The following is a 16250-nucleotide window of genomic DNA, read 5'->3' as shown; positions in this document are numbered from 1 at the left end:
TTTATGTTGTGTTTCATATAATGTGATAAATGAGTTAGCCCACGAATCTATTCAAATTTCGATTTATTTTTCTGATCTCACATGCGTTTATTCCCACTAAAAAGTTATTCTATATTAGTATTTCAATATTATAAATTCGAAAAATATTGAAAGAAAAATTAAAAACTTTTACTCCTTTCAGTCTTACAATCCTGTTATTCTGGAGATTGAGCAAACCAACCACCACTATATCGGAAGACAACTCTTCCTTGCAACCTCAAAATATGATAACATAATTTATTTTCACATAGTCAAATAAAAATCGCAATCAATGTCAAAACATTTATGATTTCGGTTAACCGCGTTGCGAGATTAACTTCCAACTTGATCCGCCTCCAGGGCCTACCTTTCATCTGTCGCTAAACTGGCGGGTGTCTTTATGAAACATAAAACTGTCAAAAACATTCGCCAAGTACGACGCATTAAGTGGTCCTTTGCTTTGTTGTTGTGACCAGCAGCATTTGTGTTATCCGAGAATAAATCATTCTGTCATCTGTCTTAGGAACGAACCCAAAAACGCGCGTGACACGCCGATCCGGCAGTGAGATTGCGTCGTCAGTCTGAGTTTAATATATTTCGTTTGTCTTCTGTCTTTGCGAATTGGGCTTTGCTTCTCGTCCAATGCTGTTGTTGGTTTCCGGTATGAGTGATAAGGACAGCGTTACATTACAGAAAAACGACAAATCAATAATGGGAACCGACAAGGCTGTCACACACGTTGCTTGAATAAAGGTGGTCAAAGTCTAGGGGAACTGTCCCCAAAACGACCTCTGCGGGAAAACGGTAATCTGACATCACTGCAGGTGCTGAATATTCAGCACCAGCAGTTATGTTAGATTTACTCGAGGAACGTTTGTGAAGAAGAGAGATTTTTCTCTTAGATACCCTATACAAATGATCAAGACTTGTTATGGCAGCTGATTTTGCACTACTGTTCAGCAAAAGCAATGAAGTGGAGTTTATTATTTTCCCTTTAAAGACAGGTAAAAACGTGCATGAAAATTTTATTCGAGCTCAACTGTTTGATACAATATACCAGTAGTGAAAAACGAAAGTTATTTGAAAAGTTAAAAACCGGAGTATACCTGCAACCCTAAGCAATATAAATATTCTCTCAAATCATCCACCAGTCAAACATCACTGACTATAGACTGTAAGTACGCATCACGTTCCGTCAGTTATTGACTTACTAGCGCCGTGGCTCATGACTTGCTGTTAGCTTCGCTATACACTGTGCGGATAACGATCCTGAGCATACCATGTTCTCTGAGCTCATAAAACTAAATATTCAAATTTGCACGATTGATGTACGACGAAATGTCATGCAAAGTAGACGACAATGATGATGACGTGGCCGTTTCCTGTGAGGTGCTTTTAGCATAGAAAAACACAAGCTTCTAGTCCCGGCCAGGTAACAATGTATCACGTGGAAGAAAAACGTTCTACTTGCTTTGAGATGGAGAATGATGCGCTTTTATGAATAGTAGTAGGCGAGGTAGTGCGGAGTGCTATGTGTAAACGCATTTATCCAACTAGCGTGCTCGACAAGGAATTTAGGAACGCACAGTGATGTTGTTTAATACTAAAACTGGACAATACTCCAAATATATGCCAATTACTCCAAAAATCATTGAATTAGTTCATTTTGAACTTCAAATCCAAATATTTACAATTTTTTTTCATTATGTCTACATTAAATAATTTGGTTAACAGAATATTATATAAGATTGATTTTTTCATCAGAGATTTGTATTTTACAGCTAAATCCAAGGAATACCTTATTAGCCACTAAAAAGCATATACAACTTTTATGCTGTTATAATTATAATAATTTATAATTAATTAATATCAACAGACACAGTGTGGTCCTAATGATAATTTCTTAATCTATTTAAAAAGTCCAAATTGTAATCTGCTACGTGGAATGTGAAGATCGAACTCGGATGACACTCTGTTGAAGGTTCGCTGCAAACCAATGATGGCACCGTTTACTCCATAGTTAGTCCGGCGACGAGGTAATCGGAGGAATAAATTATTGCGAAGGGCGCGAGGGCGAACGTTCATGTTTATCGCACTAAGAAACTCGGGGCAGTCAATTCGATCTTGCAAAATATCCGAAATCGTCATAGCACGGAATAGATCCCGTCGCACTTGCAATGTATCGAATCCAATAAGCAAACCCCGGCTTTCATAACTTGGCAGCTGGTGAGGGTTGCTCCAAGGCAATCGACGAAGGGCAAACCGAACAAATCTGCGCTGTACTGTCTCAATTCGATGGATACCGTTGAGATAATGAGGGTTCCACAAAACTGAACAATAATCCAGAGTTGATCGAACGAGTGAGCAGTAGAGAGATTTCAAGCAGTAAATATCTGAAAAGTGCTTAGATATTCTCATTATGAACCCCAAACAGCGTGATGCTGCTATAGCTGATATGCTGTTTAAACGTCAGTTGTTCATCGAGAAAAACTCCGAGATCTTTGACGCAATTCGCTCTGTCAATTGTGGATTCAGCTATACAGTAATCGAATCGAATTGGCGTTTTTTTCCTCGAGAACGTAATGACCGGACATTTCTTGGGGTTTAGGGTCATTCGGTTGATCTCGCACCATTCCGCAAAGGTTTCCAGTTGGCGTTGAAGGGCTGCTGCATCATTAGTATTCCGAATTCTATGGTATAACTTGAGGTCGTCGGTGAAAGACAACCGTGGTCCTTCTAAACAAAAGTTAACGTCGTTGAAATAGAGAAGAAAAATCAATGGACCGAGATGGCTGCCTTGCGGAATACCAGATGAAGCAAAGAACTCTTCGGATACACAATCACCTATCTTGACTGCTAGACGACGATCACTGAGATACGATTGCATCCAACGGAGAATATTAGTACCAAAGCCAAGTCTATCCAATTTTGCCACTGCAATAGCGTGATTTATCTTGTCAAAAGCAGCTGAAAGGTCCGTGTAGATAACGTCAGTTTGAAGGCCGTCCGACATAGCATCTGTAACATATGTTGTGAACGACAGAAGATTCGTAGATGTTGAACGTTTCGGCATAAATCCATGCTGAGTCTCGGAGATATACTGTTTGCAGTGGCTGGAGATGGGTTCCAACACGGCCATTTCAAACAGCTTAGGAGCTGCGCTTAGCGTTGTAATGCCACGGTAGTTGTCAACTACCTTTTTATCACCTTTTTTGAGAACTGGAAACATGAAGGAGGATTTCCAGAGTTCGGGAAATACTCCGGTTGTTAGCGACAATTGAAACAGATGACAAAGAGGTTCAATTAGACCGGCAGAGCATTTTTTTAGAATAATAGTTGGTATACCATCTGGGCTTGCCGAGGTTGAAGCGTTCATTTTGCTAATCGCCAGTTGTACCATATTATTGTCGATATTGATAGAGTTCAAAGACTGGTATGATTGAGGTACATTGAGAGCCGTGCGTGAAGCCTGGGTCGGTGTCAGTTTCTCGTTGGAGAAAACACTCGCGAACTTTTCAGAGAATAGTTGGCAGATCTCCTGTAAACTAGAGCTCATACGTCCTCCATAACTCATCGTTGAAGGAAACCCGGATTCCTTTCTTTGCTCGTTTACATGCTTCCAGAATGTTTTAGATTCGGACTTCAACTTGCGTTGCACGTTTCGCAAGTAATCGGCATGGCAACGCTTCGATGTCTTTTTATAGACTTGGTTAACATGAACGTAGTGTTGTCGCAGCACGTAGCCCCCAAACTTGGAGTACTTCTTCAGAGCGGCTCTTTTAGTCGCTTTTAACCGTCTCAGCTCGGCAGTGTGCCACGCTGGGTGCTTAGATTGAAGGCCACTTCTTTTGGGTACATAGCGATCGATAGCATAGCTCATAACATTGGAGAAGGTCTGCACTGCAACGTTGACATCATCATTGTCGAGAATTTCAGTCCAGTGGATATTCGACAGAAAGTCAATAATGCTATTATAGTTGGCTTTTCTAAAATTATAGCTGATGGTGTCAGAAGCATTGCAGTCATGCTTCACTCGAATCGCTTCATGCAATATATGCAGGGGAGGGTGGTGTCTAACAGTCTTTACCAGGGGGAACGGTGCTGCGGTAACTTTTGGCGCGTAGTCAGATTTGCTCGAAAAACAGAGATCAAGGATTCTGTTGTTCTCGTTCACCACATTATTCGTTTGGCGCAGCAGATTTAGACTGTAGCAGTCAAGCAAACTGGTGATACCAGCATGAAAAGATGACAGTTCGGGATCAGCGAACATAAATCCGTCAGAAGCAGAGCGCCATTTTAATCCGGAGAAATTGAAATCACCAACAATCAGGATCTCATCAACCGGGCTTGCTTGAGCGGAAATCCGTTCCAGTGACTCAGTATGTGAATCAATCAATGTCGAATCGCGAGTGCGGTCCGGTGGAAGATAAACCACGCAAAGAAAAAGTGCGTAGCCAGCCAGTTTGATTCGCACCCACACCTGCTCGACGCAAACAATACAATATAAACAATGAAAATATTTAATCTGCCTTTCGGTATTTCCAAGTATGATCGATTTTAAGTAATGCACAAAAGATTCATAATACTAGAAAATGCGAAAACATACGAAATTTGTATAATAATATATTAAAGTAGGCTTTATTAGGATCATTTTAGTTACACATTTCTTTAACGCACGTTGCTGGATAATTGCTTTCGAAAATGGAAAATCCTTCTTCAGTCAAGTGCAAGACATTTCAAAAATAGTAATTTTTATTCCATTGTTTGTTTAAAATGTGTAATATAGTAAAATATAAAATGAAAAATCAAACAAGTTTATAATTTTTTATACCTTTTATTGTATTTTTTCGGATTTTAAATAGCTTTGCATCACTGTGAAACGCAAGCGATGAGATGCCTGAGTATGAATTGGCAATCGCATTTTTCACTTAGCTAAAGAATTTTTTCTACTTTTTATGATGCATTTTTTGTCGGTCTCTGTTCGCACTGAGTGCTAATAATCGTCACCAGACAGCTGCCTTCTTCAGCATCTGGACCGTAGATATCGATCGCCAGGTGGAACAGGTCCAGCGGCTTTATTTCCAACCGAAAGCGTGCCCAGAGCTCAGTCCAAGCGCTTTTTTTGTACGAGTTAGAGTTTCCCTTTTAGGATCTTACTACATACTTCCATGGTTTGAGTATTTGGTAAAACATTAGAGAAATGCGTCATTTAGTCATTTTTCAAGGAATTCTTGGACTATTATCAAATTTAAATTAACTTCTTCTGCAAGCAACGGGATATAAGAAATATTTTGTACCTTCCACTATGACTCTTGTGCTTCTTACAGTATTCGACTATCAGAAAGGTTATACCCCATTAGGCATAATTACTAGAGGTGGACATGGTTATACGAAAAAAATAAAATAACTGTTTAAAGTTTACATGGGATTTCGTATGAGGAAATTGTCTTTTGCAAATTAATTCTTCCAAGAGTCGCCCGTTACCTCCTAAAAATAAATAGATGTCTGATTTTTATAGGAGATTTATCAAGGAAACAAAGTTCAGAAGACTGCAAAACGATCTGCTATTTGTGGAAAAAGTTATTAAGCAAAAACTGATTGATGCCCTGAAGATTGATGAAAATTTCACTTTTCATAGCATCACTGCTTTTGACGATCTTATTATATACAAAACTTTAAACTTCCTCTTATTATGTACAAAAGAAGCCTATATTTATCCATCAAAACCGTGCGAAGTGGCCAAATAGTATAGATAAACGATTTAAACACATTAAGAGAGGATTAAAACAAAATTGCATATAATTGGACAACCAACAGCAGTAGTGCTAGAAAAAATGAATATTTTATCAATCGTCAGAGCATCAATCGGTTTCTGCTTGATAACTTTTTTCTCAAGCGTCAGCTCGTTTCGTGATTTTCGAGACTTTGTTTCTTTGTTAAATTTCCTATAAAATCCACGTAACGATTTATTTTTAGGAAATAATGGGCGACTCCTGGAGGAATTATTTTGTAAAAGTTAATTTTCCCATACAAAATCCCATGTAAACTTTAAACAGTGTGCGCAAAAATATAGTTTCACCGATCGAGCTAAGAATTTGCACAGTTGTTCCAGGACCCAAATGGTACCTAAAAAGTTGCTCGGAGCTGGAATCTAATTTTTGTCCCACCCTAATAATTACTTTAGAGAAATTGTGGCTAAAAACCATAGTGGTGGAGGGGGGATGCTGAAAATGGCCAGATAACCAAATCAACTCAATATTTGTTAAATTCAGAACATATTTCACAGAAACTTGACCTGTCAAGTATTCAAAGGATACTAAAACCATTTCTTTTGATATAAAACTGTCAAATGTACTATAAAATGATAAAAATCAAAATCGATATTCATGTTTATCGCTAATGTTATATTCAGCATGTAGAATATATTTTTTTTGGGGACGAAATTTTAATTTTTTTCTGAAAATAGTTCGTCGTAGTAATTCTACCAATAGCAAATGTTTGGCCGCAAATGGCTCAATAGCAGGGCTGTTTAAAAATAAAATATCTTAGGGAGAAAATGTACAGGTTTTAATGGGGGCAATATGGACCATTAGACTAGTTCAATTTTTGACTTTTAGCTCCACCAAGCTCTACTGATTCCTTTTATGGCCCTTAGTAATTGTGCAAATTTTGGTACCAATCGGTTGCGTCTACGGACCCTCCAAGAATTTCAACGTTTATATGGAATTTAGTATGGAAAATCGGTCAAAATTGAAAATAAATTCTTAAAAAATCACCTCATCAATCAATTCATGAGAACACTATACATTTCTAAAGGTATTCTTCTACTGAACACATTCGTGGAACATTGTAAGTTTGTGAAAATTCGCTGAGAAAATTTATTAGCTAAAGAAGCAGCAGCAAAACAAGTGAATTTTATTATTAATCATAGCAACCCTGTTTGAATAGCTGCATCTGCCATATGGGAGGTGTTGGTGGTAAGCCTAGTTTACTCTTGTATAACGTATTCCAATTTTAACTTGAAAGTTCACACATTCTTTTGAATGTATACAAATTTGTGCAATTACATTGAGTTTTTAAAAAAAATATATGTCCCCTTAAAAGTTCATGCAAGCAATCTTCTCATTTGGAAAAAAAATAATAACTCTGCAAATTTTGAAGCCTTTTTTGGTGACAAACAATTCGTTAGATGCGAAAGTACACATTCTATCTAAATCTACATTGAAACAAAGCCACTTCTTTAGAAGAATGTTGGGCAATTTTCATATTTTTCACTAATATTGGTTAGTTTCATATTGTAGTCTAAAAACCGCATAGTATTTTTAACAAAAGAACATAACGTTAGATGACCGTTTCTTCTCCTTTTCAAAACGCTCAAAAAATTGAAAATCGGTTGTAAATTACCGCTTAAAAATATGTCAAAAGTCCATAAAAACAGTTTCTTTTTGCGATAAATCAAGATTTTGAAGGTATAGTAAATTGATCAAACCTGGTTTTGTGGTGTTTTTGACCAGACCTACAACCTTTAACAGATCACTTGAAAAGTATACTCATTTTTTTTATTTTGTAGCACCGTGTAATAATTGCTCAAGTTGTTACCGTTTTGTTCCTTTTAACGGTTAAAAGATCAAAATCGAGAGTAGAAAAATTGTCCTATGACATCAAACAGAAAACTATTTGTACTAACAGTGAGGGTACATTGAAGACCCGTTGAAATGTTGAAATATTTAATTGATAACAAAATAAATAAAATTTTGTCAAAGAAATAAAAGCAAACATTTGTTCTACAAAACGCAAAGCATGCAAGCACAACAAAATGAGATCAAAATTTGATGCCATATCTAAAAAGTTTAAATCTATATAATTTTTTTTTATTTGAGTTTAAATCGATATAAAAAATCAATTTTTTCGCAAGAAGTTTTAAACATTGAAAATGTTTTACTGTACTATCTGGATCGTGTGTCAATCTGAAATGTAAAATCAAACGATGTCACTTTTTTGCGTGGCTATTTTGAACGATTATAACTCTTTTTGACGACTGGGATCATTTGATCTGTGGGAATTTTAACGGCTCCCTTGATAAAGGCCATCATCAAAGGCTGAAACGTCGAGCAGTAACCAACATTTAGATTTTAATCGATTGAGACAGCCGTTCAAATTCCTATAGAACAAATCATCCCAGTCATCAAAAATCTAACCTAAATATATAACTTACCTAAAACTTTTTTTACATTTTAACGACATTCAATTAGCTAGAGATTACTGGGTAGGGAAAGTTATGAAACTTAGAGCCATAGTACTCAAGTGAGAGCAAGGATGTGAAGTAAACAGATCGAAAAGCTAGAAGTGGCAGGGTCATTAGAACAGGCTTAATATCATGCGGGCTTAATTTTTGCCTTCTGATAATGAGGGTCGAGCTTAGGCAGAATAACTACGAATCATCCGAGTTCACTATCATGTGTCCTGATAAAGGTAGACGTATCTATCTTTACCGTGACAACCGGTAGCTAAAACTCTATTATTTATGGAAAGATTCCCGTCTTATTACCACCAAACAATTCGGAAGTGACTGACATTATGTTCGATTGCTAAATAGTTCAATCTTACAATATTGAAAACCCCGTAAAGATGAATAAATATCGGAAAACGTGAATACTCCCAACTACATGATTCAACCTCTTCCGGGCAGAACCGTCAATAGGGAGCACCTAGCGACTCAATCAAATACCTCGAGATTTTGGAAAGAGGTACCACGTGTCTCTTAGAGCCAGTCGATGCTTTCCTTTCAAACGAGCAACATCATGACTATGTCGTCCGGACAGTACCACAAGCGGTAAACGCTATGGCATTTCTGCAACTCGCACACAGTTAAACCGTGTAAATCTTACACCCGTTTCCATGCTGTGTGCAAAGTTTATCGTGCGCTGCGCTAGTTGAAATTTTGCATACATGAAAAAAGAGATGCGATAGGTTCGAGTCGTGCACACACTATGATTAGCAATTGCGGTTGGGAAGGGTAGAATGGTAGGGTTGGTTTGGATTGAGTTGAACACTGCAGGATGCGACGTGTGTGTACTGCTTGTGAGTATGCGAATCGAGATACACTTATTTTTGTGCTTGATTGTGCATTGGGTTGACGGTGTGTTTTTGGCAATTTGTAGGTACGTATGGTAATGAGCCTATTGACACACACGTCTCATATTTCGGATATACGTGATACAGACTGGGCGTGAATTTGTTAGAAATTTAGGTGGACGAGCAGAATGAGTTATGGTATAGTAGTTTTAGTTTTGATTTGTACTCAAAATGCTGCGAATCTAATCTATAGCGATTCGTGGTAGCTAACCCAAAAGTAAATAAAGTGATTGGTTTCGCCTTTCTCATAAAGAATCACTGCAATCACTCTGAAAACCGACTTTTTAACCGAGGCCCGGAAGGCCGAATCTCATATACCATTCGACTCAGTTCGTCGAAATTGACAAATGTATGTATGTGTGTGTTTTCAAAACTCACTCACTTTTCTCAGAGATGGCTGAACCGAATCGCTCAAACTTGACTTAAAATGAAAGGTGCTTCCATAAGCTGCTATTGAATTTTTTGTCGAGCGGACTTCCGGTTCCGGAGTTACGGGTTGAAGAGTGCAGTCACCCAGCAAATTCCCATATAAAATGGCAACACCATAATGTCCAAATGGTATAACACATATCAAAAAGGGTGCAAAATAAATCGGATTTGCGGGTCTAGATCACTAATGATCATTCTAAGCAGCTTTGACCACATTGGCCACCTATGACGGTTCTTGAGGCCCCCAGGTACTTTCCAAGTTCGTAAGGTCATCTCACACCTTTTTCTCAGGGAATTCTTGACCGATTTTTATAAACTTGCTTTTAAATCAAAGATACAATACTCCCATGAACTGTTATTGAATTTCATTCGTATCTGGCATGTGGTTCCGAAGTTACAGGTTGTTTTTTGCGACCACATAGGAATTTCCCATATAAATCGGTACAATCGTAATACTTCAAAGGTTAAAAATCCATTTCTATTTGAAAGTCTAGATCACATCATTTCTATTTACAAGTCTAGATCACTGATAGCCAATCAAAGATTCTTTGAATATAATGTCAAATGGTGGGTATAATATGCGGTTGGGTGTTGAATACTCCATCAGCCCCCTCTCAACTTCCCCTCACATCATCTCTTTCTACATTACCCCCCCCCCCCTCCCCTTGACCTATATTCTTTTCAACCGCCATATACGTTTTTGAAGAATCTCGTCCTATGTGTGTTTAGGCTAGCCTCAATTCGGTTAATTTCTTAGCTGTATTTTCGATTTAGGTATAACACTTTTTTACATTTTAACGACATTTAATTAGCTAGAGATTACTAGATAGGGAAAGTTATGAAAATTTAGAGCCCTAGTACTCCAGACGCCTTTCTACTACTTATGCGCAAATTAATAAGTATTGATGCCTTGTTAGCTTAGTGTCGACTATCAGAGATAGTACTTCATCAGCCTTTAACTTCGCAAATTCTGTAGCATAAGCACTCAAGTTAACTAGCAGAATTTTCATAATAACTTGCATCAACTTTAGACAATTCTAATACAGTGAAGATCCGTTTTTAACAGCCCTTTGGTGAGTTTTAGGCTGTTAAAACGGGGATATTGACAAAATCGGGACATATTTTTTCTTTCTTTTTAACAAACCGAAGCTCTTAAAATATTCTTCTTTAGTCCCTAGATATAACTTCATAACCCTTTCCGATTATTTAGTGTAAATTTCGCTTAATAGGGTCAGACAGCGCAAAATTTAAAATAAAATTAAAATTTGGATTTTTGCATATTAAAGATCTCTAAGATAAGAAAAATATGCCCAAGAAAAAATTTACTCGAATTCGACTTGGTTCGTCTGCTAGAGCTCATCAAACTACCAACTATCAATTTTAATATGAGGCTGACAAAATCGTGGGCTGATAAAAGCGGGTACAACAACATGACAACAATGTTTCATAAATACCTTCTCGTCTCATAGCGGTACAGTCTCCGCAAAATAGATATTTGTCACACACGTCCATAGCGAACTAGTCCATTGTTCACATTGTTCTTTCAAATTGATGTTCTTTGGGCGTTTCAAAGAACCCGAATAATTAAAAATCATATTCGATTTTGTTCTGTTTGCTTTCGTACATTTCTAGACAGCCAGTTTATAAAAGGAGTAAATGAGTTATTTTAACTCTTCAATCTTTTCCTAATACACTAGTTTTAACATTATTTATTACTTATATGGACTTATCAGCTTCTAGATTCGTCCAAATTTGAAAAAATCAGATCCGTTCAGATTTCGAAAATATAATTGTCAGCTAATAATTTTTGCTGAATTAATACTATAAATGTTAGAAGTATTATTCGAACAGCATAATCTTGAATGTAACCAACAATGCTTACCATGTTCTTGAAAAAATATTTATACAGCTAAACTAAAATGATGAGCAGTCAACCGTTTGGCGAAGCTACAACCTGAACAAAGATTTCACGAACAGTACTACTTTCATTAGTTGATACCTCAAATCAATCGACCTATCAAATACGTCATCACGAAACAAATCTACTCTGCAATACAGATATGAAATTAGTTTGGTTTGAAAATATAAATGATTTTTGGCTTTCTTATATACATATTAGGAAATCACTTCAAAAATCGACCTGCCATTTGAGTCCCAGAGAGCCAAGTGTCACATACTATTCGATTCAAATCGTCGAGACCGCAAAATGTCTGTGGGTGAATGTGTGTATCAAATAAAGCCGCTCAATTTTCTCAGAGATGGCTGAACCGATTTTCACAAACTTAGTTTCAAATGAACGGTTCTAACGCTCCCACAAGCTGCTATTGTATTTTTTTATCCTACTTCCGGTTCCGGAATTTCGGGTTGAAGACTGCAGCCACATAGCAAATTCCTATATAAACTTGCAACATGAAGATGTCCAAATGATGCAATACATGTTGAAACGGATTTAACATTACTTGGGCCTAGATCCCTAAAGACCAATCAAAGTAGTTTTGGCCATATTGGCCACCACTTAGGGGGGGGGGGGGGGGGTGGAGATAGTGTAGTTGGTAAATCGATTGCCTTGTACCCAGCTCACTTGGGTTCAATTCCCAACCCTATGTGCGGGATTTCTGTAATAATTCTACCGGGCATATTCCAGAATTAAAGTCACATCGGATTCGGCGATGACTGAATCCATTTTCACCAACAAGACCTCTCTCACATCCTCTTTCACAGGTAAAATCCCTTTCCCCTCCCACTGCATTCCAAAATATGTTATACGATGACAACATTTAATTCATGCTGATTTATCCACTAAAATAATATATTTTTTGTTCCAAGGTAGTCATCGTCAACATATTGCTCATCAGGTTCGTGGCACTCGTGGCACCCTTGTAAATATGTTCAAAGTGTAATAAGAATGTAATAGACATTTTCACAAATATATTGAATATAACTTGCTATTGAATAAATGAGAAAGGCAAAATTACACCATTAGGTGGATTAAAACAGGTTTTTTGCTTCGAATTAATCTCATCAGTAACTAGCATCAGTTCGGGACCAGCTAGGCGATAAATCTAAACTAGCACCAAGGCGTCTAGTGATTTCTGGAGAAACAAATACATAAGCTCAGGTTAGCTGGTGAGCAAAAGAAAACAAATCCTTATTTTAACCATTCAGTTACTTTAGGCATTCGCACAAGTTGTGTGACTGATTTAATGCCAAACTGGTGTTTGATAGGTAAGCTCAATTCGGTGCTAATTTGGATTTATTCGTGTGACCAGATTTCGAAAAGCATCTACAGGTTAATAGTCACCATTGTTGTAAAAAGACAGCAAGTCCACGCAACTTATTTCGATTATCCCGAGAAGTTTGACAAAGTAGTTTGTGACATTGCAATATTGAGCGTTCAGAGGGTTTTCAGTTTTGACGCGTTGAATACAATTCATTCTTTTAAAAAGATCCGCCTTTGCAAGACCAATTACTACGTGCTCAATCTTACTAGAAATTGTTCAATGTGTACCCCAAAGAAGCCACTTAAAGACCACTTACAGTTGTCTTATTCATCAACGATATTGGTTGTGCTGCAATGTGCTAAATAAACACACTAATGATTCAGATGTACTGAAAACAAGTAACCACGAAAGCTTTCTATACAAATGCTTGTGTACTTGAACACTTCTTGATTTTTTAAATTTCTGTTACAGAAATTTTAACCTTAATGTCATTCGCCACTTCGGGTTAGAAAAAATCTCGTATGAAAAATTTCTAAGCCTATGTGCGGGGTCGGGACTCGAACCCATGTGCGCTGCGTACAAGGCAATCGATTTACCACCTACGCTACGCCCACCCCACTTCCTGATTGAATAGAGGGGGCTACTATGACCCTTGCAATAGGACTTTCGAGCCATCTAAGTAGCATAAATCATTAAAATTCCGTCTAATCCTTCGATCTAGAAAAACATGTTCAACATCAAAATTAATAAGCTACGAGTTAAGCAACAAACTGGCTGACAGCAAAGCACGTCTTAAATCAGATACAAAAACATCGAAAAAGGAAAAGTTTTTAATTGAATTTAAAATCGAGGGTATTTTTCGGGATATTTACTTAGTATACAAAACACGCTAATAATCGATTCATGCACGAACCGACTCTATGCGGAACATCACTTGCACAACAAGTTGAAAAGTATGTAATGAGCCTTCTTAGCTCTTCGGAATCGGCTCGGAATTAAATTAGCAGCTAATTAAATAAATCGATTCTTTCTCATTGACTAATTATGTCTTCGGCACTTCGTCGGAGGAGCAAACAACCTCGCGAGTAGCATTCCCCGAACCGGTCGTAATTGTGAAAAACTGTTTGCTATTTCCCCTACCCACGTCCAAAGCACCGGAACGATGCACTAATAAATACCGCTTTCTTCTATCTTCATTTTCATTCCAGTCAAGTGGAGATGACGACGATTCGTTGTTCGAACCACCGATGATTTCACCACCCCCGCCAGACTACGGCTTCCGGCTGAAAGGTGAAAAGGGCGAACGAGGACTGAAGGGACCACCGGGCGACAGCATACGAGGTCCCCCTGGACCACCGGGTCCACCCGGGCCACTTGGTCCACCAGGACCACCGGGTTCGATCGGACCCAAGGGGCCCGGCTACTTCGACGAGGGTTCCGGCGACGAAGCGGTAAGCATTAGTATTCGCCACCATCACCGCTTTGTAATGGCGCATTCGTAGCTCGCTCGGTCATAGTTTATTAAAATTCAATTTCTCTTCCCTCGCGGCTGCCCTGCACTGGTGTGGGGCGTTGGCAATTTAATCCGATCAGAAGAGATTATCTCAGGTAATTAAGAGATGAAATGAAATATATCATCCAGCCCCTGCCTTTGTTTCGAGCTGTCTTGGTTTCGTTTCTACGGGGATATTCCCTTTTAGATGCTTGTTTTGTTCGGTTCGATCTTTCTAATTATTTCGTATTCGCACTTTTATTTATGATGTTCATTAGTTAATGGCCGGAACGGTTGGTTTCCACAGAAAATTAAACAGAGTGGCAAAGATGCCAACAATTGGGAAGGAGAATGTTTTTGTGTTCTTTGAAACCATAGATAGTTGCTCATTTCGTTCCCAATAAAGGCCAAACCGAAGCACCGAAGTTTTACTCTATTGTGGTGATTTTTAGTATTGTTTAAAAATTATTATTCGCATGTCATTTATCGATAAACTCCCCTCACCGTGCACTTACATCCAATTCGCATAATTCATTCGAAATTTTCCAATTTCCATTCACTTCCCCATTTCCGATTGCCGGTAACCGTCGTAAAGACCAAACACCCACGCTCACCCCCCACTTAATTGCTTCCGTTATTGTTTTGCAGCTGTATGACGCTCTGCCCAATCGGAAGCACTCGAACCAGTGCTTCTGCAACGTCACCCTGATCCTGGAGGAGTTGAAAATGGACAGCACCCTGCGCGAGTACCTTCGCGGTCCGGAGGGACCGCAAGGCCGCGAGGGTAAGACCGGATCACCCGGATTGACGGTAAGTGCACTCGTTCGTTTTTTATTCTCTGTGTAGAGTACCAACTAATTGAATTACACAAGTGCCTTTCAAACCGCGCGCCCTCGGTAGGCGACACAGCGAAAGCGCGCCTGTTGTTGTTTTATATTTCTGATTCAATTTTCCTGCTTTTCTCGCCCATTCCCGAAAACAGGGTTCCACCGGACCAGCTGGAGAGCGTGGTTCGGCTGGACCCAAAGGCGACAAAGGAGACCGCGGAGAGATGGGAACGCCCGGCACCGAGGGTGAGTTAATAACTATTTGTGTAACAAAGTGCCGACCAAGTTTTTTTTCTCAAATGAAATTATTGAAAATGTGTTTTCCTATCTCCTTCACTCTCTGTTACTTTCTGCGATGACACAACAGGTATCCAAGGTAGCAAAGGAGAATCTGGTTTGGATGGCCTGCCAGGTCCTCCGGGTTTGCCTGGACCCCCGGGACCGTCGGGTATTCCTGAGAATTACGATGTAAGTGGACGATATTTTATCAGTTTTCATTGCCAGTAGTGCAAACTACGACCCAAGTGTCACTAACATTTCTAGTCCGAACACAGAGTGTTGGCATTCTAACCGGAAAGTTTAACGATTTCATGCTTTCTTTCTCTTTCTCCTAACCCATAACATAATGTCTTTTTGTCACATGTTTCAATTTTAGATTAATTGGAATCCATCGCGGATGTTTAAGGTATAACAAGGGTAACCGATGACACATTTCCAATAGATATCACTTTACATTAGATCTTAATTGTTTGATGAATTGCGAGGCTTATCGCATCTTGCATCAAAAATCAACGGAGCAGTTTTACCTATTGCAAGGATGTTTGCATATGTTGGAAAATTTCTTTCAAAAATTGGCAATAATAATTATATACATTACTATCTAAGGAGAAAATTAGACAAATACTTTTCTTGTGTATGAAGGGCACAGTGCCTGTAACTTAGTAAGTAACGAATTGCGCTTCGAACAGATATTTTGTGCTAAGTCAGTGCCAGATACTGAGGAAACGAAATCGAAAGGTAATCACGGCGTCTCTGGTAGAACAATATTTAGACAAAAAAATCAGTATCGCTGAAATATTCACTAATTGAATGCTTAGATACTCCTCTTTCATCTGAGACTAAATTTGA

The 16250-nt window shown here is 38.4% G+C and overlaps 1 protein-coding gene across 13 annotated transcripts in view; it reads left to right on the top strand.

The window, feature by feature from the left end:
• Positions 1-16250, top strand: part of LOC131690758 (collagen alpha-1(XVIII) chain) — a 1092580-nt gene that overhangs the window by 918093 nt on the left and 158237 nt on the right. For 10 of the 13 annotated variants that reach the window (XM_058976747.1, XM_058976746.1, XM_058976740.1 and 7 more), the window contains 6 exons: positions 14012-14254; positions 14397-14411; positions 14944-15105; positions 15278-15368; positions 15490-15590; positions 15778-15807. In XM_058976747.1, the coding sequence (XP_058832730.1) occupies positions 14012-14254; positions 14397-14411; positions 14944-15105; positions 15278-15368; positions 15490-15590; positions 15778-15807 (642 nt within the window). The remainder of the gene's footprint in view (positions 1-14011; positions 14255-14396; positions 14412-14943; positions 15106-15277; positions 15369-15489; positions 15591-15777; positions 15808-16250) is intronic. The other 3 variants (XM_058976748.1, XM_058976744.1, XM_058976742.1) reach the window with 2 other exon arrangements.

Source organism: Topomyia yanbarensis, chromosome 3 (assembly GCF_030247195.1).
Source record: "Topomyia yanbarensis strain Yona2022 chromosome 3, ASM3024719v1, whole genome shotgun sequence".
NCBI classification, from domain to species: Eukaryota; Metazoa; Arthropoda; class Insecta; order Diptera; family Culicidae; genus Topomyia; species Topomyia yanbarensis.
The sequence above is the reverse complement of the archived record's forward strand: the minus strand, read 5'-3'. Positions and strand labels throughout refer to the sequence as shown.